This window comes from Brachypodium distachyon, chromosome 4, assembly GCF_000005505.3.
Source record: "Brachypodium distachyon strain Bd21 chromosome 4, Brachypodium_distachyon_v3.0, whole genome shotgun sequence".
Taxonomy (NCBI): Eukaryota; Viridiplantae; Streptophyta; class Magnoliopsida; order Poales; family Poaceae; genus Brachypodium; species Brachypodium distachyon.
The window spans coordinates 25,667,954-25,690,163 of NC_016134.3; the positions used below are offsets into that span (position 1 = coordinate 25,667,954).

Genomic DNA, 22,210 nt, shown 5'->3' on the forward strand with positions numbered 1-22,210 from the left:
AAAGCTGGACGCACAAGATGTGCTTCTACAGTGGTCAGTTTGACCCAAACCGGGTGTCCACCGTCCGGCTTGACCAGGCTGAAGTCTGGCGCCGGGTCAAGGCGATCGCGAAGACGAGTATGCCGGAATGCTGGGAATGGGGTTTGCCAGCATACAGCCGGAAACACCGTTCGCTCCCGCTGAGTTTTTGTTTATATGTATTTTCTGTTCTCATTCGACATACGGTTATGCCGGCTATCCCTTGACAAAGACTCATCTAAGTGCAACTTAATTCTTTTGTGTATAGGTTCACCCTTCAGCGCAAGGAGGACGGGAGTTCCCCTGACAAGCGCTTCGGGAGCCAACGTCGGATGATCGATCATGAAGATCCAGATTCAGAGGATCACATGCCAATCGCTCATGCCGGCCCTTGTCTGGCCGAAGGTAACATCTCCCGACATCTTCTCATAGTTATTATGACACTTTTCATCAAGATGCTTACGTCTGCATTAATCTGGAAACAGTCGACTCGGATGAGCCCGCCGCTGCTGAGGCGTCGGGTCCGGCCACGGCTGCTGCGCCAGCCTGCGAAAAACGCGGAGCCGAGAAGGATCTTCCGCGAACCATGAAGCGGAAGAAGACTGCCTCTCGTGGACCAAGGCCGAAACCCATGGTCGTTGGGTAAGGTTTACAATATTTCAAACCCTTATGTCGATTTTCTTCTTTACTGCTATGAAGATAACCAACTCTCATTCCTACAGGGCGGCTTTGACAGCTACCCAATCTCAGACATGCATCGCGTCTGAGATCCCGGCAGCTCCCTCTCCCCGTGCTGAACCTACAACTCAGGCCCCGGGAGAGGCTGACACTGCTGCTGATCCGACATCTCCCGCCCGGGATGTCGGCCTGAGCGCCGACGCCTAAAGCATCACCCAAGCCGGGGCGTCGCAGCCGGGACTTCGACAGTCGGGGCTGCTCCTTCCTCGGCGGCAACCGAGACACAAACGGAGCCGCTTGTCACAGAGACCCCGCAGCAACCGACAACGGGGCCCCAAGAACCACAGACGACTCCGACACCACCATCATCACCGCCGCAGCCGCAAGCTACTCAACTTGCGGCTACACAAGCTAAGAGAGCTAGGAGCTCCGCTATCCCGGCGGGACAAGCGCCTCCGAATTCCTCCAACTCACAGCCTGCCCGGGGCAACCAGGGAGTTCCCCTCAGGACGGCCAGTGGGCATAGCTGGGGGTCACTGGGCCAGTTCGTAATGGACTGGAACAGTGCCGACGGTTACGAAGTGACTTCCAGCACCCTCCAAACAGTGCGGCAGAACCCTCTGGTGGGACCCGCGCCGGTGGCGACTCTAGAGTCCATGCCGGCCCGGATGTTTCAGGCAAGGGTCGCCTTATTCGAGTCCAGCCGTGCTGCAGAGGTATGAAAAAATCCTCTTTGAAGTTTTTTATTCTACTTCTAGTATCCATACTCCTAGTCCCCGAGGTTTAGGACGAGTAAGAATTAGTCGGCCTGAAGCTTATCTTAGAAAACTTCAAACACTTATTCCCCGAGATTCAGGCCGGGTTTTAGAATAGTCAACCTGAAGCTTAAAAGCTTCAAACACTTATTTCCCGAAATTCAGGCCGGGTTTAGAATAGTCGGCCTGATGCTTAAAAACTTCAAACACTTATTCCTCGAGATTCAGGCCGGGTTTAGAATAGTCGGCCTGAAGCTTTAAAACTTCAAACACTTATTCCCCGAGATTCAGGCCGGGTTTAGAATAGTCGGCCTGAAGATTAAAAACTTCAAACGCTTAGTTCCCGAGATTCAGGCCGGGTTTAGAATAGTCGGCCTGAAGCTTAAAAACTTCAAACGCTTATTCCCTGAGTGTCTGTGAACCTTCCACTGTAATAGACTTATCTGTGGATCATTATTTTCCAGACCTGCATGAATAAGCGCACCGCCACCTTCAAGACTTTGCTAGCGAAGTATAAGAAGCTGGAGGCGGAGCACAAGGCTTTGGTAGCCCATCGCCGGAGCCAGAGTAAGTATATTTTTACCGTCATAAAAACTTTGTCCGAGTATTGATGCACATCAGAAACTGATACGTGCTCTTGTTTACAGCCGGGAACAATGCCCAAATATCTGAGCTCTTGAAGCGTGTCGCCGAAGTACAAGGTATAAGCTTATCCTTATCCCGAGTCTCATCCCTTTTAAACTCAAATCTTTGTGACACACATCTGTTAAACAGATGAGAAGTCCCGGCTCAAAGAGCAGCACCGGGATGAAGTGACCCGTCTGAAGGCGCAGCTCGAAGCGCAGGCGGAGGCGCACAAGACCGAGGTAGGTCAACTGACCTCGGCCCTCTCCGCCCAAGCTGACGAGAAGATCTGCCTGGAAGGCGAGGTGCAGAAATGCAAGGATCTCGTCGCCAAGGTCGAGACCCGCGCCAGTACTGCCGAGAAGGAAAAGGCCGAGAATGCCCGCCTGCTCAGCGTGTGCCGGCGTGACCTCGTCAAAATCGACGCCATGTTGACTAGTAAGTGGCCCTTGTCCAAATCTCTTCCTCTGATCACCTGTCCGTTGATAGCAATAGGGTGCCGAGACTCATTACTATCGTTTTGCCTTTGTCAGAATTTTTTCCACAATCTGTCGAGACCGCCCAAGCTGCCGTGATTAAAGCCCGTAAGAGGAGGGCTCCAGCCGGGCAGAACCTTTCGAATACGACTTGGAGGACTACTTGGTCAGCATTGCGAGCCGGGTTAAGCCGTTGAAGTAGTTCGGGGTGAATATGCTCAGAGCCGGCATCCGAGCCTTCCGAGCCTTGTGGCCGGGCGAAGAAGCTCTGACCGGCATCCCGGAGTTGGCAACGCGCCTTTTGGAGGTGGAGGATCATCTCAACGAGTGGTGGGAGTCGGCCGCTCGTGTTGGCGCCGACGAGGCCTTGTCGTTTGTACTTTCTTGGTATGACGGCATCAACCTCGACATGCTGCAGTCAATGCGTGTCGGCTCCCCCTATCTCTCGGACCCTGAGCTGATCGCAAAGCGTCAGGAGCGGGCCTACTCCTTTATCCAATATGCCGATGTGCATAAATTTGTGGAGGGCCCGGTATCCGAAGCAGAGGCAGAAATGGCCGAGGAAGAAGATTAGGAGGCAGTCGACGAAGAGATTGTCATCGAGTCAGCTTCCACGGCAACGGATGCTCCGAGTTCCGCCGCCGCCAATCCTTCTGTCTCTTCTTAGACATGTCGGACAAAATACTTTAAAATTATCAGATAACCGGGATGCCGGATGCAGATGTAACCGAAGTATAATACTTTTGTTTATGAAGCATCGTACTTTTAATTTATTCAAGTTTTTAATCACCGAGTTCTCCAACCGAGTCCCCGAGTATATTTTTTCTGTTAGTGAAATTTTATGACTTCGGTTCTTTTGTCTGCCTTGTCGGCGTTCGACGTATGAATTGCAAAGTCATAGAACAACTCTTTCAAAAAATTAAACTCGACAGACTCACTTGGAAATACCCGAAACCGGAATGAAATGTCAAGTTAAGTGGAACAACGCGCATCTCGGCTCGCTTCTTTGTTTGTTTCCGCAATCATTTATCATGTGTTCAGTTATCTCGTTCCCAATCTCTAGCTTGCCATGAAGCCGGGTTGCGGACAGCAGCGAAGTCATAGAGGAGATTTTCAATACCGACACAGTACTAAACTGACATAAGATTACACAATTAAGCCATGCCGACATACAAAATGATAATTGTAATATAACATGTAAATAGCATGGAAGTCCCCGAGTTCCTTTTGAGAACCCGATGGATAATTTCATTGTTTCAAAACATTCAGCATAAGAAGAAAACGATACAAATACTTATCTCTCAAGTATAGAACGGACGAAGCAAAGCTTCATTGCATGGCCTCTTGGTCTCCTCGCCTGACTGGTCTATCCTGTTCGCTTTGGGATCCTGCGCATCTATAAGATAGTAGGAATCATTGTGCGGCGCTTTGCTCACAATGAAGGGTCCTTCCCAGGGGGGCGACAGTTTGTGCATGCCGGCGGTGCGCTGCACAAGTCGGAGCACGAGGTCTCTTTCCCAGAATACTCGCGGGTTTACCCTCCGGCTGTGATAACGCCTTAGGTGTTGTTGATAGATGGCCAACCGAGATAGAACCAATTCCCGTGCTTCTTCGAGTAGGTCGACATCATTTTCTCGGGCCTCTTCTACCTCGGCCTCCGTATACATGGTCACTCACGGAGAGTCATGTTCAATGTCAGCTGGTAAGACAGCTTCCGGCCCGTATACGAGGAAGAATGGTGTGTAGCCTGTGGAGCGATTTGGAGTCGTCCTGAGACTCTATAGCATAGCCGGGAGTTCATCTAGCCAGCATCCCAGAGTACGTTCCAATGGCTCAATCAGCCGAGGTTTTATGCCGGCTAGAACCATGCCGTTACTTGTCCATTGGACTGAGGATGTGCCACGGAGGCAATGTCTAGCCGGATTTTCTTTTCTGTGCAAAACCGCGCAAAAGGTCCTTCTGCGAAGTTCGTTCCGTTATCCGTGATGATACCGTGTGGGTAATCATATCTCAAGATGATGTCTTTCAAGAATGATACCGCGGTCTTGCCGTCACACTTTCGTATCGACTTCACTTCGATCCATTTGGTGAACTTGTCAACCATGACCAAAATATGCGCCATGCCTCCTCGTGCCCGCTTGAAAGGTCCCACCATGTCCAAACACCAAACATCAAATGGCCAAATGATTGGAATAGTTTTGAGTTCGGATGCTGGCATGTGAATCTTGCTGGCATATCTTTGGCAACCGTTGCTTTTCCAGACCATGTCTTCTGCTTCCTGCAGCGCACTCGGCCAGTAGAAACCGTGCCAGAATGCCTTGCCCACTAATGTCCTCGAAGACGCATGGTAACTGCATTCTCCCTGATGAATATCTCAAAGTATCTCTTGCCCTTCTACTGGCTCAATGCATCGCCGCAAGACGTTAGTAACACTTCTCTTGTATAACTCGCCATTGATGATAGTGTACGCCTTTGCCCTTCTCTGGATTTGCCTCGCCGAGACTTCCTCTTCCGGGAGACTCCCATCCTTAAGGTAAAACATTATTGGTTGTGCCCAAGCCGGCACGGGACGAGTGGCAAAGATCGGCTCATCTGGTACGTCTATCTCCATTGGCTCCACCACCATTGCTTCCGCCGAGTTAGGGTGCTCAGTCCCTGGAACCGCTACCGCTGTCGATGTCCATGGGGGTGACGTCAGCTTCTGAGCTCGCCGGGATAAAGATTGACCCCGATTCTGGTGATGGCTTGATGGATGGTTTGCGTAGATGCTCCAATGCCACACCAGCCGGGATAGCCTGTCGTGTTGAGCCGAGCTTCGACAGAGTGTCGGCTGCTTCGTTCTCCGCTCGCTGTATATGGTGGAATCTGCACCCTTCAAAGTGACCTCTGATTTTTTGAACATGGAACCGGCATAGCGTCATATTGGCATCCAATGCATCCCAATTGCCGGAAGCTTGCTGGACTACCAGATCGGAATCACCGAAGCATTGAATCCGGCGAACTCCAATTTCTTTTGCCATCTTTAGTCCGTGCACAAGCGCCTCATACTCGGCAACATTGTTGGATGCTGCGAAGTGAATTTGCAATACATAATTAAGTTGGTCGCGCTTTAGCGAGGTCAGAACTATGCCGGCACCAAGCCCGCTTTTCATCTTGGAGCCGTCAAAATGCATCTTCCAGTAGTTAGTTTCAGGGGGCGCTGGTTCATACTCCATCTCGGCCCAATCCACCAAGAAATCAGCCAGAGCCTGAGATTTGACGGCAGCCCGTCTGTCGTACTGCAGCGTGTAGGGTGCTAGCTCAATAGCCCATTTCGCTATCCGGCCGCTTGCGTCTATGTTGCGCATAATTTCCGAGATGGGCGCCTCCCATATAACCCGGATCTGATGTGCACCAAAATAATGCTTCAGCTTATTCGCTGCCATATAAACGCCGTATGCCATCTTCTAGTAATGGGGATAATTCTGCTTAGACGATGATAGCACCTCGCTCAAGTAATATACCGACCTTTGCACCGATCTGCCGTCTTCATCTCTTTCCACTACTATGACGGCACTTCCGACTCAGTTTGTTGCTGCTATGTATAACAACATCGGCTCCTTCTCCATCGGCGAGGATAATATCGGCGCCGTAGCAATCATCTTTTTCAGCTCTTGAAAAGCTACTTCTGCCTGTTGCGTCCACACAAATTTGTCAGTTTTCTTCATCAGCTGGTATGAGGGCATTGCCTTTTCACCCAGCCGACTAACTAAACAACTTAGTGATGCTAGGCATCCAGTGAATTTTTGCACATCTTTGAGGCATTTTGGCACTTTCATTTTCTCTATGGCGGCTATTTTCACGTGGTTCGTTTCTATACCTCGGCTTGATACCAGGAACCCAAGCAACTTCCCTGCCGGCACACCAAATGTGCATTTGGCTGGGTTCAGCTTCATTCGGAATCTCCTCAGATTTGCGAATGTTTCCTGGATATCATCCAGGAGCGTGGCGCTTTCCTTGGTTTTTATGACGACATCGTCGACATATACCTGCACATTTTTGCCAAAATGATCATGCAAGCATTTCTGCATGCATCTTTGATAAGTAGCCCCTGCATTTCTCAAACCAAACGGCATAGTGCGATAGCAATATGCCCCGAACGGGGTGATAAATGATGTCTTTATTTGATCATTAGGATTCAACGGTATCTGATGAAAACCAGAGTACGCGTCTACCAAAAGAAAGCAACTCACACCCGGCAGTGGAGTCGATCACTTGATCGATCCGAGGTAACGGAAAAGGATCTTTTGGACATGCCTTGTTCAGGCTGGTGTAGTCGATACACATGCGCCACACCTTGGCAGCAGTTGGGTCGTCTTTCTTCTTCTCAACCATGACAAGGTTTGCCAGCCAGTCGGGATGCAAAACTTCCATGATAAAGCCGACAGCTAGAAGCCGGGATATCTCTTCCGATATGATTTTCCTTCTGTGTTCGGCGAAGCGTCAAAGGGGCTGCTTCACCGGTCTTGCGTCTGGTCTGACATATAATGAGTGCTCAGCCATCTCCTTCGGCACACCCGGCAGGTCCTGATTGGACCATGCGAAGATGTCCCGATGCTCACGGAGGAAGCTGGTGAGCTCGCCTTCCTATTTTTCACCCAGATCGGCACCAATGATGACGGTGTGGTCCGGGAATTCACTGTCGACCTGTATTGTCATCGTCTCCTTGGCTGCCTGAAAAGCCATACTTCCATGGGGATTGGTCATAGCCGGCAGACCAATTTGTGCCGCCTGGGCCATCGTGACAGCTTCCTGTAACTTCTTCTTCTCGCTAGCGATGACTAGTGACTCGGTCAAAGCAGACCCTGCCGCCGCGCACTTTATTGAACGCTTGTAGTTGCCAGTGATGGTTATGGTACCATTAGGTCCCGGCATCTTCATCTTCAGATAGCCAATGTGAGTAGTCGCCATGAATTTGGCGAGTGCCGGTTTGCCAAGCAGCGCATGGTACGGACTGCTAAGGTCCACCACCTCAAACACCAAGTTCTCGGTCCGACAGTTCTCCCTGGTGCCGAATAAGACGTCAACTCGGATCTTGCCTACTGGGACACAAGACACTCCCGGCACAATACCATGAAAGGTAGTCCGGCTAGGCTCAAACATGTTATCAGTGATCCCGAGCTTAAGCATCGTGTCCCGGTACAGGATATTTATGCTGCTCCCATTATCAATGAGAACCCGAGTGAACTTGACGTTAATGTCGGGCCCGATGAGTGTCGGGTCAACCACCAGAGCATATCCACCAGGGTTGGGCATAACCTTGGGATGATCTGCCCGGTTCCAATTGATCTCCTGCTCTGACCAGTACATGAACTTCGGAACAGCCGGCAATACGGCATTGACCTCCATCTCTCGCCTGCGCTCACTTTGCTTGTCAGTCGGCTCTGTGATGAAGATCATGTAGCTTTGGTGATGCTCCTTATACTCATTTCTTCCGGCATATTCCGGAATATCTTTGTCTTCCACCTGGTTGACGGCATTATTTGCCGGAGGGGGTCCCTGGATCTGTGCGTTAGCACCTGTGAGGAGGGGAGGAGGGGGCAGCCGACTGGCCTCACCCTTCTCGGCCCGCTGCATCCAGCTGCATTGCCGCGTTGTGTGATTAGCCGGTTTGTTGGGGTTAGTCGTGTGAAAACGACAAGGCTGATCCGGCATCACCTCAAACGTATACTTCGGCTTATCTTGCCAGGATTTCTTTTGCTCTCCCTTCTTGACCCACTCCTGATTCCCTTTCTTCTGACGCTGGCTAGAGCCGACATCGGGTTGATCCTGAATAGCGGCGACATGGGCTGGCCCATACCGGTAATCCGTCCTTTCATCCCTTCTCGTGTTGCGGTGGTCTTGATGATCATTCCTCCGGAATGCTCCGGCAGGATTGTATGTCGGCTGCTCCCTTTGCGGTTCCACCGGCATCAGCGATGGCTGAGTCGGATCACCGAGCGCATACATGTCGGCGATCTTGATCATCTCAGACAGAGTTGCCGGCATTTCTCTTTGTTGCTTTTGCCACAACATGCTGCCGTGTCGGCATCCTTGGGCAAACCACGCTATGGCTTGCGACTCCACTATCCCTTCACAGGAATTGCGGAGGTTGTTCCATCTTGTCAGGTAATCCCGGTCAGTCTCGTTGTCACTTTGTTTGCACATGGACAACTGCTGAGGGCGGTTTGGCCTCTTGTAGGTGCTAGTGAAATTGCTGACAAAAGCTTCTTCAAAGTCTATCCAGCAATTTATGTTGCCTTCCGGCAATTGTTCAGCCATATCCTTGCCGGCCCTACCAGCATTTGGGGTACATATCGCACTGCCTATCGGCGATTGCTGCCTGCCACATACACCGCCGTGACATAATCTTCCAGCCAATCCTCCGGCTTAGTACTGCCGTCATATGTTCTCGTACCCCTGGGCAGCTGGAAACCCTAGGCTGGTGTCTCCCTCATGATCCGATGCGCGAAACAACGCGGTCCCGGTGGGCCTTGTTCTTCGAGAAGCTCCGACAGATAAATTCCGTTCATCCGATGTCGGGTGTCCAGCGGCGACACTTGTCTGTTCCCAACTCGGGCTCCGAGCGGACCGAGATTGTCACGCTCTCGCCTGAGATAACCTTCATCACCCATGCCCGAGTACCCATCATCGTAAAGGTCTTGCCGGCGATTTTCACCTCGATACAGGGCGTTGCACCCGACACCGTGCTGACCTGCAGCAGTATTGGGTGCCGGACCCTGAGGTTGATGTCCATGACCAGCCGAGTGACGCTCTTGCTGATCTCAGCGATTGTTGCCGAGACAGAGACCACTCTGGCTATCATCGACTCTCCTGACCATGTGTCTCTCAGCCAGAACCGGATCATAATGCTCTAGGCGCTTATCTCGGCCTGAGTTAACACTCTTGTCCCGTTTGCCACCAGGCGAGGACGCTTGATTTGTCAGCCCGGCCATCGGCGCCCACTGCCGAGTGAATGACTTGAGATGCATCGAGCTTGCCGTGCAACCTCATGTATGCCTCATTCTGCTCGTTGGTTGTGTGGAGCAATTCCTTCACGCGCAACTGCTGCAGCCGGAGTGCCTCTCCCGTGAGATTCAGCAACTCTTCGGCCGCAGCCTCGGCGGCCCTGAGATTCTTGGCAGGGGTGTTATATTTTGGTCTCAGCGCCGAGGCAAAACTTGCCGACACTGCGGGAACTGCTCTGCCATCTTTGGCTATCTCGGCATTCAAGTTCCTGCCACGGTTACGCACCTCCCCAACTCAGCTAGGGTTAGTCAATGAGGTAGAATTGAGACCATGGGTTTTGTTATACTCACGGAGCAAAATATCAAGTTCTTGCCGAGCGCGAGCCACATCGATGGCCTCCTTCAGCAGCTTTTGGCGCTCCAACTCCAACTTCGTCTGCAGCTGGGCCGGGTTAGCGTTTGACGCCACCGGCGCAGTCAGCCGTTCGATGGAGGCCTGGAGCTGAGTCGGCTTTGGTGGCAAAGCCGACGTGCCGGCTTCAGCAGCGACGTTATCCGGCTTCTCCAGGGGGAATTTCGCCGTTCTGCCAGACTTGCTTGGGACCGCGCCATTCTCTGCGGTGCCCTTGCCAACATCAACGTCATGAGCCGTCACCATGACCTCCACACGGTCAGCGGGGCAGTCGACATGCCGGCCACGAACCGTGCAGACAGCGGGGAGATTTTCGGCCACCACCACCTGCTCGGGATACCTGCAGGGACTGTCAGTAGCGACTTAAACCTCATGCATGCCGAAGTTGATGAAGCGGCCCGCGCAAGGAAGCGGTGCGTTGTTGAAGCAGCCCGCGTTGTTGTCGATGAAGCCCAGAGAGCCGAATCTCTAGACCAAACCGGAGACCACGCGTTCTCTGGTGGCGAGAAAGCTTCCCGTCCGGATGAAAACTCCAGCCAGCGCCGCCGCTGGCCCCACGAGGGGCGCTAACTGTCGTGGTAGTGTCACGGCAGATGCCATGGGATGGCTTATCTTGGGCCGATGGACGAAGGAGGAGCCGGAGGAGGGAGGACGTGAAGGAAAACAGGCACGAATACACTAGCACACACAGATTTACCCAGGTTCGGAGCCCTCTTGCCGAGGCAAGATTCCTACTCCTACTTTGTTGTATTAGCCGAGATAACAAGCTCTACAAGGCGCTCCTTGAGCTATATTCTTGAGGAAGAAAAAGAAGAAGGGGAAAACTCTAGATGCCTAAGTCTTGGATCCCTCTCCTGTGAGGGGTAGTGCTCTATTTATGGACCACCCATGTCACACTGACATGCGGTCCGGAGCCTAACGTTATTTTCTTTGGGCCCCGCCGGGCACGCGCCTTGTTTCCCTCCGGGTGGCCCCGCAGCGGACAAGACAACTTTACTTTCCCTGGTGCCCTGCAACAACTACAGCAGTCATCTGCCGACTTCCGTCAGAGATTCTCTTCCGGTGCTTCTTTGCGCAGTCGCGTGACACCGCAACGTAAGCGGCAACTGCTTTTCCGTGATAAAGATAGCGCTGTTTTACTTTGCGCCACGGGATGAGGATAAGACCGTTGAGATATTTCGGCGCTGGCCGAGATCAGAGTATTCGTCTTTATCCTGCAATCTCATAAGACAAGATAATCATACTGACATACACCTGGTATGCTGGCTTAGTATTAATTTGACTTAACGATGCGGGCATACATGACTATGCCGACTTTGCTTTCGTCATCTCGGCTAAAGCGTGTCGTTTTGATCTACCCGGGGTCATCCCCTGACATTGAGATTAATTTTCTGCTACGGAAGGAGCTGAATATTTGGTTTATTCTGATTGTGACAGGTTTTTTTAATAGGGGATTTAGGTTGTGCTTGTTCGAGTTCTATCTTAAGTGGGGGATTTCTTATCTAGATTTAGGCGAAGGCCATGGAGCCGCTCACCTGCATCCATCCATGTTCATCATCTGGTAAGATAATTTTATTGATACAAAGTTTCTAAATCCCGGGTACCGAATGCATAATCAGCAAGCCACCAAGTCTCTCGCCTCCGGGTACCCAAATGATTTACAATTACAATGTTTCTAAATCCCGGGTACCGAATGAATAATTAGTAAGGCGCTGAGTTTCTCGCCTCCGGGTACCGAGATTATTTATTAGACACATAAATAATCTTCTATATCTAAGTAAAACCAACCGACTACTTGATTTCTTTAAACATGCAAGCATGCCACATCATCACATAATTAATTTGTTCACACCTATTTTGTGAAAGAACCCATAATTTTGCACGATGCATGCATGTTACTTTCGTCAAGCTATTCCCACTACGCGAAGAATGTACAATTTAATTATATGTTTTCAAATTTGAATACTCTTTATGTTAATTAAAAATTTCCGCGACAACGTGCGGGACATCATCTAGTTTTAATTAGTAATCCTAACTACTTTATTATGTACAGAGTATTTCCAATAATCATGGGTACCAAGCACATATTTTATTGGGACACCGATTAGATGAAATCGTGGTACTTTTTATCGAGATTTTATTTGCATTGAAATAATCAAAATGAGACTTTTCATGTATCGAGACTTTTCAATCCGGGTACCGAATGCATATTCTATGGAATTTGATATTTCTCAGGCGACTGAGAAATAACAATTTTCAGTCGACCATATTGACCCTCGGATGAGGCTTTGAGATTCGTGCAAAATGTCCTCGGCAGTTTTTGCCCTTGTGTCCGTGTGTCCATCTGCAGGCCGTCAGGCCCAACGAGCCCATGTAGCTGGAGGTGTGTGTGTCTGTCATCTGTGGGTGTGAGATCGTGCGCGCGCGTGCGTGCGTGTGTGTTGTGATTTTATTTTTGAGTAAAATACACCAATAGTCCATGAACTTGGTATAAATGAACACTTTAGTTTATGAATTTGGAAAACGCACACGTAAACTCATAAACTGGGATTACTGTGTCAGTTTAGTTCAAAAACGGTTCGGCGAGTATTAAACACGCCACGTCGGCTTTGCCTAGGACCACGCACTGCTACTTGATTTTCTCAAGGTTTTTCTTGCAAAATCACCAACTTGGCTAGTGTAGCGTCTTTGTAAATTGCGGTGGACAGTGTGGCTAGATCTCCACAGGGTTCAACTGCAACCACTACATGGCCACCAAGCTGCTGATCTTCTACGCCAAGATTGGGGAACTAGCCGTCGCCCGGAACCTGTTCGACGGAGGGGCGTTGTGGCATGGAATGCCCTGATATTGGGGTGCACGCGCGGTGTGCTGGAGGCGCAGGCGCTGGAGATGTTCGGCTCGATGCGGACGGAGGGGCTGATGCGGGACCAGTTCACGTTCTCGTCCATGCTCTGTGCGTGCGCGAGGCTGGCCGCTCTGGAGCACGGCCGGCGCGTGCACACCGTCATGGTCGTCGGTGGCAACGTCTTCGCCAACAGCGCGCTCATCGATTTGTACCTCAAGTGCAGTAGCACCGAGGGTGCACGCCGGGCTTTCGCAGCCGCGTCAGAACGGAATGTGACCGTGTGGACTGCGGTCATATCCGGGCATGGCCAGCACGGGCACGTGGGCGAGGCGCTGGCGCTCTTCCACCAGATGACGCGGGACGGTTTCTGGCCGAGCGACGTGACGTTCCTCGCCGTGCTCTCGGCCTGTGCGCACGGCGGACTTGTGAACGAGGGGCTGAGGCACTTCTCATCCATGCCGTTGGACTATGCCCTCACCCCAAAGGGCAAGCACTGCGCGACGGTGGTTGACATGCTTGCCCAGGTCGGCAGGCTCCAGGACGCCTACGAGCTCGTCAAGAACCTTCTGGGCTGCCAGGAGCACTCGGTGGTCTGGGGTGCACTACTGGGTGCCTGCAGAAAGCACGGCGATGCGAGGCTGGTCGAGCTCGCCGCGCGACACTTCTTCCGGCTGCAGCCGGGGAACGCCGGTCATGCAACTAGTGATTTTGGAAAAAGAATCATGAGAAAATCGAGTAGCAGTCTGCCGTCCTGGCCGAAACCGACGTGGCGGTCACGTGACGTGTTTAAGCCTCACCGAACCATTTTTGGATTAAAGTGACACAATAATCCCAGTTTATGGGTTTAAGTATGCGTTTTCCGAATTCATGGACTAAAGTGTTCATTTCTGTCGAGTTCATGGACTAATGGTGTATTTTACTCTCTCTTTTTACCTTTAAATTTTTAGATTTTTATGAAAGACGGTTATGTGGCTGTTTAATTACACATATTTATAAATGTATAGTTCAGATTCAACTATTACAATCCTCACATATCATCCATTAGACATTTATCCTCCTAGTGTTATTTGGGAACACCGATATGTATTTGTTTTTATACTTTTATGGATTATATATTGAATAATAATAAGTAGTGGTTTTTGTAGTAATTTTTTCGAAGAGTGAGTTGCACATCATGTCCGTCCGCATGCACCTGAATGATTTTTTATTTTATTGAGTCGTTTTTTTTAGCCGAGCCCCGCTAAACGAGTTGCACATCGGGATCACTCGCGCGCAAGTAAACGTGAATTGCACATCATGTCCGTCGTGTGCAACTGAATGATTTTTTATTTTATTGAGTCGCCTTTTTTAAAATTAATTCTTTTGTCGTGAAATTTTTAGCCGAGCCCGCTAAATGAGTTGCACATCATGACCATCCGTGCGCAACTAAATGTGTGTTGCACATTATGTCCGTCCGTGTGCAACTGAATGATTTTTTATTTTATTAAGTTGCTTTTTTAAAATTAATTCTTTTGTAATGAAATTTTTAGCTGAGCCCCGCTAAATGAGTTGCAAATCATGACCATTCGCGCGCAAGTAAATGTGAGATGCACATCATGTCCGTCCGTGTGCAACTGAATGAGTTTTTATTTCTTGAGTCGCTTGTTTTTAAATTAATTCTTTTGTCGTGAAATTTTTAGCCGAACGTCGCTAAACGAGTTGCACATCGTGACCATTCGCGCACAAGTAAATGTGAGTTGCACATCATGTTCGTCCATGTGCAACTGAATGGTTTTTTATTTTATTGAGTTGCATTTTTTAAAATTAATTCTTTTGTCGTGTAATTTTTAGCCGAGCCCTGCTAAACGAGTTGCACATCATGACCATTCGCGCACAAGTAAATGTAAGTTGCACATCATGTCTGTCCCTATGCAAATAAATGATTTTTTATTTCTTGGGTCGCTTGTTTTTAAATTAATTTTTTTGTCATGAAATTTTTAGCCGAGCGCCGCTAAACGAGTTGCACACCGGGATCACTCGCGCAACTAATGTAATCTTTTTTTGTTGCACATCATATCCACTTGCGTGCAACTAAAAATTTTATGGAAATTTTGTTGTTATTTTTTCTACGTCTGTCTAGGATGAGTAACTGAGATAACGCGCATATATTTTTAAATTTCACATCTTGGCTCCATATTTTCTTCCGTGTGCCTTTTTGGCTCCATATTTTCTTCCGTCTGTCTAGAATGAGTAACTGAGATAACGCGCATATATTTAATTTTTGTTGCTAGCGCTCGTGAGGATTGGCCTCAGGTATTTATTCAGATCTCCCAAAAATAGTTTATCTAATACAAAAACTTTTCGTAGAGTGTCTTATTTTGGTTGGTTGCACGTCTTTATTGTTGGAGACTTTTAGTGGCTTGATACAACTAAGTTATAGTTGCATAATAGGAGAAAACCATGGTCTAATACAGAGACAATTGTATCCAGGCCCGGTACAGCCCATCTAGTGAAATCTGATACAATCTCCTGTTTCCAAGGATTAAAAAAAGGAAAAAAAGAAAGGAATCTGCCCATCAACTATTTCTCAGTTGCATGATCTATAGGCAGGCCCATACTCTATTGAGGTACCGATTAGATGAATCGTGATAATTTTATCTAGAATTACCTATGACGCGCGAAATAATCCAACGAGAACCAGGGTGCAAGCATGAGCCTCTCAAAAAAAAAACAAGTCGCATGCATGAATGCGCAGAGTCTGTGTGCATCGGAGTATTTCATGAAAAGTCACTGGGCAACACAAGTATGTGCACTGAAATGTCCACAGATGAAAGGCATGCGTTGAAAGGTCTGCTGGATAGTAGAAATGGATGCACTGAAATATCTGCTGGATAAAAGAGGCGAGCTACAACCATTTTGTCAAGCGGGACCACGTGGGATAACAGTTTTTTAAAAACAAAAACACCCCGTGGGATAGCAGTTTGGCCAGGCCAGCCTTTTCTTTCATTTTTTTGATCATCGCCCGGCCAGCTATGTACTGCCACTTTCTCTCGTTGTGTTTGCTGGCTCTTATCGGGGATGGAGAGATTCCTATTGCTCTGGGCTAAAGCAGCGGCAAAAGCTGACCCAACGCCTGAGAAAAAAATAATCCAAAAATAACCCTCGTAAGGTGCGTTGTTGTGCTGGCGAGATCATTAGGCTGTAGCTGGCAGGGTGGACTGAGCCGGCCCAGAGCCGAAAGGTCATGGGCCAGGCTCTCCCATTAGCAGTGGTCAGAGCATAGGCCTGGAGAGGTGGCGGCACGAGTGGGACAGCAGCAAAGCAGGCCAGTGTCGATTCCCGGAGGTGGAGGCGGTGATTCCCGGCTGCGGAGCAGGCCGGCGTCGGCGATTCCGGGCCGAAGGAGGCCGGCGGCCGGCGTGTCGGGTCCAGGAAGCAGCGGATTGATTCCTGGAGACCGGTTCAGACGGGACGGATAGCTCAATTTTTCTCGGGCTAACGGCCGCGTGACGGCGTGAGTTCCCGAATCAAGTCCAGTACGCAGCGGCCAGCGGCAGCATGCGATTCAGCAGCACAACAATCGCAAGGATATTTTTTTTGAGAGGCAATCTCGAGGATTTGAGCAGCGAGTTGTGTTTTACTCGACGAGAGTTCCGCGCGAGCGCGTGTTAGATCCGTCTGCCCCGTTCGTGTATACGGCGCCCGATTCCGGGAGACAGATCGATTCTTGTGGGATCAATGCGTGCCTGGAAGTTCGAGCTGGGCTCGGCGAGCTGGACCAAGCCTAGGACGAGCCGAGCCAGCTCGGCCTGAGCTCATATTTTTCTCGAGCGAGCCGAGCCCACGAAAATGGCCCGCGAAATCTTCGGGCCGAGCCGAGCCAGCTCGGTCCAGCTCGGCGAGCTCGTGAGTTTGGGCCACCTCCCGGACCGCGATCGATTCCGGCCCAGCCCAAGCCTCCGTCCAGCGTCCTAGGTCAAGTCCCTCCCGAATCCACTCGTTGTTCGCTCGTTCCTTCGTCCCGAGCGAGCCACCGCCGCCCTCCCAAGTCCCCAGTCCCCACCCCGAGCTTCGTTCCCCTCCCTCCCCACCCCGAGCGAGCCACCGTCTGCAAGTCGCGGAGCCATGCCCATGCACCCCCGACCGGCGACCACAAGCTAGTACCCCACTTTCCCTCCCTCCCTAGCCCCCAGTTCCCCACCTAGAGCGAGCAGCCGCCAGCCCGCCACCGTCATGGAGAAGGACCAGCCGGCGAAGGAGAAGGAGCGTCTCATCTCTTCGTTGATGCGGATGAAGCCCGCACCGTTGAAGGGGAAGAAGCCGACCGTGGGAAAGAAGGCGCCGGCGGGAAAGCTTGGGGACGGCAAGGTTCGCTCGAAGTTGAACCCAACGATTGTGCTCGTCAACGCTCCTGCAGCGGCAGCACCCGCTCCGGCAACGCGACGTAGGGGTCAGGGTATTCCTCCTCCTCCTCGCCGTGGTCGCCAGGATCTCACTGACCAGGCTGTGGCATCTGGTTCTGCCGTGGCATCTGGTTCAAGAATCTCTAGGGCCGGCGCCCGCGGTGTTGCTGCTTCAGGGACGACCGTGGAAGACGAGGAAGAGGTGAGAAATTGAGAACAACTACTCAATGGCAGATTGTATGATTGTGTGCTTGTATGAAATTGGGAATTGCACATGTTTGCATGAATTGTGAACAGCAAGTATCTCATTTGTTAAAATCAGTATGTTTCACGGACAGGACATCAAGCTAGTATCATATTTCTTTTTATCCATACAACATTGTTGTCATTTGTCAAAATCAGTATGTTTCATGGCAGCTTGTATACTTTAGTATGTTAAATTGTATATAAGACAACAAGTATCTCATTTTTGCAGTATCCATACACCATTGTTGTCATTTGTTAAAATCAGTATGTTTCATGGACAAGACAGCAAGCTAGTATCATATTTCTTTTTAACCATACAACATTGTTTTCATTTGTCAAAATCAGTATGTTTCATGGCAGCTTGTATACTTTAGTATGTAAAAATTATATATAAGACAGCAAGTATCTCATTTCTGCAGTATCCATACACCATTGTTGTCATTTGTCAAAATTAGTATGTTTCATGGACAAGACAGCAAGTATCATATTTCTTTTCTGCATACAACATTGTTGTCATTTGTCAAAATTAATATGTTTCCATGGACAACAAACAAAATGTACTCATTTATGTATACAATTCTTATATAGGTGCCCGAGGATAGCATGGATGAACAGAATAAGGAATATGAGCCGGCAGAAGAGAATATCAGTATGGATGAGGATGAAGATTTATCTGATGATGTCATGTCTGACGATGATCCATTATTTGGGTTTTCCCGTGGTACTGATGAGGTAGATTAAGAAACTGTGGCTCTGGATTCAGATGAAGGGCATGGAAGTGGAGAAAAAAGCAAGAAGGGTGTGCAAGTTGGAGGGGTCAAAATAAAATCCAAACATAGAGAGAATGCTCCGTGTTGGAGGGTATTTAAGAAGCAACCACTTGAGGAGGGAGGCAGTTTAGAGGGGGATTTGAAGGCTATTTGCAAGTATTGTGACAAGGAGTATAAGTACACTCAAGGCTCAAGTACTTCCAGCATGAATAGGCATATGAAAAACTGCCAGAAATTGAAGAGTCACGCAGCAAGGTTTCAAATTCAAACACGCCTTGGGTACAAGCCAGCGAAAGCTAGTAGTGCCTCAGATGAGTCAGTTCTTTTGGCACCTGGGTATGATCATGCCACCATGAAGGAGATTATTGCTCCATTTTATCAGTTCATTGGCAGGAAGGCAATAAGAGCTGAGTGTTTGAGGGTTTGCAAGAAAGAAAAAGAGATTCTAAAAAGTTCTTTGAAGAATGTGGAGTACATTGGTCTCACTACAGACATGTGGACGAGCAATCAGACCATATCTTACATGTGTGTTGTGGCACACTACATAGATAAGAACTGGAAGATGCAGACCCAGGTGCTTGCTTTTGTGGAGTTAGACCCCCCACACACTGGACATGTCATTGCTGATGCTTTGTGGAGCTATGTGATTGAATGGAAGATAGAAGATAAGGTGGTATCTATTACTCTAGACAATGCTTCAAACAATGATGTTGCTGTAAGAGATTTGAAGGCGAAGTTTGCTTTTCGGAGGGGGGTGAACTTTGAGGCCAACTACTTCCATGTTCGCTGTTGTGATCACATCGTTAACTTGGTTGTAAAGGATGAAACAACATGTTTGGAGGACTTGATCTCAAATCTGAGAGAGACGGTCAAGTACTTACAAAAATCCCTAGCAAGGCTACACAAGTTTGTTGAGATTTGCAGAGACTTGAGGATTGATGTTGGAGAGCACTTGCACCTTGATGTTTGCACAAGGTGGGGTTCTACCTATAGGATGATCAAGACAGGAGTTCCATACAAGCAAGCCTTAGCTACTTATGCCATTTCTGATGCCAGCTACAAGTGGGAGCCTTCACGCAATGAATGGGCCATGTTTGAGCAGATCGAGCCATTGCTGTTTGCCTTTGCTAGAGTTACCACTGCCTTTTCAAGTCAATATTACCCCACGGCTAACATTTTCTACCCCCATGTTGTGAGCATGAAGATAGCATTGATCAAGGCGAAGGAGAGTACGGATGAGACATTTCATGCAATGGGGATAGCTATGATGGAAAAGTTTGACAAGTATTGGGAAGAACCGAACAATCTAATGGTGATTGCCACTTTTCTTGACCCAAGGTACAAGATGATTTTTGTGCAGTGGTGCCTAAAACAGATCTACGGGGCTGAGAGGGCTAAAGTTGAGATTGAGCTCGTGGAGCAAGAGTTGGAGAGTTTGTATGAAAAATATGATGCAGAAAAGAAGCAAGCCGAACAAAGGCCTAGTTCATCATCACATAAGTCATCGAGCATGGCAAGTAGCTCCATGCCAGCTTCAGATGCGGAGTTCCTTAGTTTCTTGCATTCTACCTCAAATAGGCCATCCAAAAGTGAATTTAGAAACTACATTGATGATCCACATGTGGAAATGAGTGCTTCCTTCGACCTTCTTGAGTGGTGGAAGGTGAATGCACTTAGATATCCTGTGTTGGCAAAGATGGCAAGAAGGTTCTTAACCGTTCCCGCTAGCTCTGTCTCCTTGGAGTCTACCTTTAGCACCGGTGGAAGGGTGCTTGATAACTTCCGTAGCTCTCTAAAACCGGTCATGGTTGAGGCCTTGGTGTGTGGAGCTAGTTATATCAAAGGGTCTCACAAAGACTTGAATGCCATGGTATGGTTTCATATAATTTGTCATTTTCATTACAAGATTTACATCTACAAAATCTTATTGATAAATTGCACAAAATGTAGGAGGCAGAGGAAGATGAGGAGGATGATGCGGAGAAGATCAAACTTCCCAAAAGCACAATGGCAAGCAACTACTAGTAGGTAAAACAAAAAAATTAAAGTTTTCATGTGTTAATTGCATTTAGTTGATTCCTTTACTTACAATATTTCACAAATGTTTTATAGACCTTACATTTGGTTGGAGTAAGATGCTTGGAGTTGGAGGTCAAAATGTATGGAGAAAGATTGGAAGTTGAAGACCTTTTGTTTGTGTTTTCGTTATGTGGTTGAACTCGTCGTCATGAGGATGAACTTGTCGGTATGTGGTTGAACTCGTCGTAATGTGTGGACTGCCTGTGTAATGTACTAATGTGGAGTTGTGGACTGCCTGTGTAATGTGTGGCTGACTGGCTGTGTGCCTGTGCTGTGGAACCTGTGCTGCTGTCCTGTTGCTTGTTGCTATCCATTTTATATGCCCGTGTACTGCTTGTTGTGCTGCTGCTTGGGCGCTTGGCTACTTGTTGTTTGCCTGTTTAGCTGCTGCTGGCTGTTGCTGAAGTGCTGATTGCTGAATGTGCTGATCGCTGCTGCTGATCGTTACGTGCTGCTGCTTGTTGCTGATCGTTGTTGCTGCTGCTTGTTTTTGTTGCCTGTAACTGAGCTGATGGCTGCTGCAGTGCTACTGCTGTTTTTATTGAATTGCTTTGCTACCGGACTGAGCCGGACCGAGCCGAGCCAGCAAAAGTGGCTCGTCTGGTTTTCGGGCCGGGCTCGGCTCGCCGGCGGCAAGCTCCTGCGAGCTCGGGCCGGGCCGAGCCGAGCTGGCTCGGCGTCCAGGCGGAGATCAATGCAACGTGATTTCCTCTTCTTTTTTTTTAAGTCGAACGAGAAGGCAGCGGAAAACAAATCAACACCGGATCGGTCGAGGCATCGAGCAATTCCTGGAAGCTGGTGATCGATTTTGATGCCAGGTAGAATCAAGATCGACTGCACGTGGCGGGTTGGCGATGGTAGAGTTGGTCGCATGATCCGGCGTAACTTGGCTTTGATACCAATGTTGGAAATTTTGGGTGGTCTACTCCCTATTCCTCGGCGCTTTTCCGTGGTACCGCTCACAATTCTGCAATCTGAGGTTAGGAGGTAAGGACCTTTCTTATACTGCATTTACGGATAAGAGTCCTAGTTTTAAGTCCTCAGATTTAAACTAGTGACAGAGTCAAGATTAAACGACCAACCATGATATAATTCATCCGTTAGGGACTCTAACTGTGGGTACTTGGAACACGGACCTGTGAGCAATGCGCCATGATCATGTTTAAATTCCACTAATCATGTAGGTCAACATTAGGACTATAATCTAATCAATGACCTAGCTCCTTCCGATTATCAACGTACTCGGGTAGTCTTTCCAATATTGATACAAGATATATTATATTTCATTGATAATCACGAGCTTCCATAAAACACATAATTGTATTTAACTATCTTCCAACAAGCATATATTTTCATGCATCATATAACCATGAACACGTGTTTCCATAATGAGGTAACCGAGTATTAATAGTTCAATAAATAATAGTTGCAGGACACAAAAATCCTACATCTCTCTCTCTCTCTCTCTCTCTCTCTCTCTCTCTCTCTCTCTCGCTCTAGCATATCTACAGGGCACGATGGAGGAGCTCGGCGGCAGCGTGCGGGGCGGCGGAGCAGAGCAACGCGACAGCGAGCGGCGGCGCCCCGGCACGCGCCTCTCCTTCTCTCTCTCCCTCCGTTCTCTCTCTTTCTCGGCAGGCGGCGTGCAGCAGCGGTGGCTGACTCGTCTCTCTCTCTCTCTCTCTCTCTCTCTCTCTGTTCTCTCTCTTGATAAGGATCAACGTGATCCAAAAGGGTTTTAGGCCCAATCTTTGACGGCGATCGACGAACAAGCAGATCAGCAACCGAGCGAAATCAATCTGAAGTAATCCAGATCAAATCCCTTCAACTCCTCACGTTGGAACTGATTAGAATCAACTCCACCGTAGGGCATAACATCAGATCTTCAAGATCAGTAAGCAAACACGACAATATACGCCCCCAAACATTGGGTGGGAC

The 22,210-nt window shown here is 49.0% G+C and overlaps 3 protein-coding genes across 3 annotated transcripts; all 3 read left to right on the plus strand.

Annotated features, from left to right (window-relative positions):
- Window positions 1-348: 348 nt before the first annotated feature.
- LOC112268770 lies at window positions 349-3,242 on the plus strand. Its single transcript, XM_024454870.1, has 7 exons — window positions 349-423; window positions 504-660; window positions 741-1,412; window positions 1,916-2,018; window positions 2,099-2,152; window positions 2,226-2,513; window positions 2,609-3,242. The coding sequence occupies exons 3-7, from the start codon at window positions 1,248-1,250 to the stop codon at window positions 2,746-2,748; spliced, it is 750 nt and encodes a 249-aa protein (XP_024310638.1). The 5' UTR covers window positions 349-423; window positions 504-660; window positions 741-1,247; the 3' UTR covers window positions 2,749-3,242.
- A 9,609-nt stretch (window positions 3,243-12,851) lies between these two features.
- Window positions 12,852-13,616, plus strand: LOC100843087 (pentatricopeptide repeat-containing protein At4g16470-like). The gene has a single exon (XM_024454587.1). It carries the CDS (start codon window positions 12,852-12,854, stop codon window positions 13,614-13,616), a length of 765 nt encoding a protein of 254 aa, XP_024310355.1.
- Window positions 13,617-16,782: 3,166 nt separating this feature from the next.
- Window positions 16,783-20,608, plus strand: LOC104584589 (zinc finger BED domain-containing protein RICESLEEPER 2). Its single transcript, XM_010239517.3, has 4 exons — window positions 16,783-17,379; window positions 18,012-20,063; window positions 20,144-20,221; window positions 20,306-20,608. Exons 2-3 carry the CDS (start codon window positions 18,399-18,401, stop codon window positions 20,216-20,218), a joined length of 1,740 nt encoding a protein of 579 aa, XP_010237819.1. The 5' UTR covers window positions 16,783-17,379; window positions 18,012-18,398; the 3' UTR covers window positions 20,219-20,221; window positions 20,306-20,608.
- Window positions 20,609-22,210: the final 1,602 nt, after the last annotated feature.

Excerpts from the sequence above, each read along its gene's own strand:
- LOC100843087 (XM_024454587.1), top strand. The coding sequence starts at position 12,852 with ATGCGGACGGAGGGGCTGATGCGGGACCAGTTCACGTTCTCGTCCATG.
- LOC112268770 (XM_024454870.1), top strand. The coding sequence starts at position 1,248 with ATGGACTGGAACAGTGCCGACGGTTACGAAGTGACTTCCAGCACCCTC. Across the intron at positions 2,153-2,225 it reads GCGTGTCGCCGAAGTACAAG|ATGAGAAGTCCCGGCTCAAA; the intron begins GTATAAGCTTAT and ends TCTGTTAAACAG. Across the intron at positions 2,514-2,608 it reads AATCGACGCCATGTTGACTA|AATTTTTTCCACAATCTGTC; the intron begins GTAAGTGGCCCT and ends TGCCTTTGTCAG.
- LOC104584589 (XM_010239517.3), top strand. The coding sequence starts at position 18,399 with ATGAATAGGCATATGAAAAACTGCCAGAAATTGAAGAGTCACGCAGCA. Across the intron at positions 20,064-20,143 it reads ACAAAGACTTGAATGCCATG|GAGGCAGAGGAAGATGAGGA; the intron begins GTATGGTTTCAT and ends CACAAAATGTAG.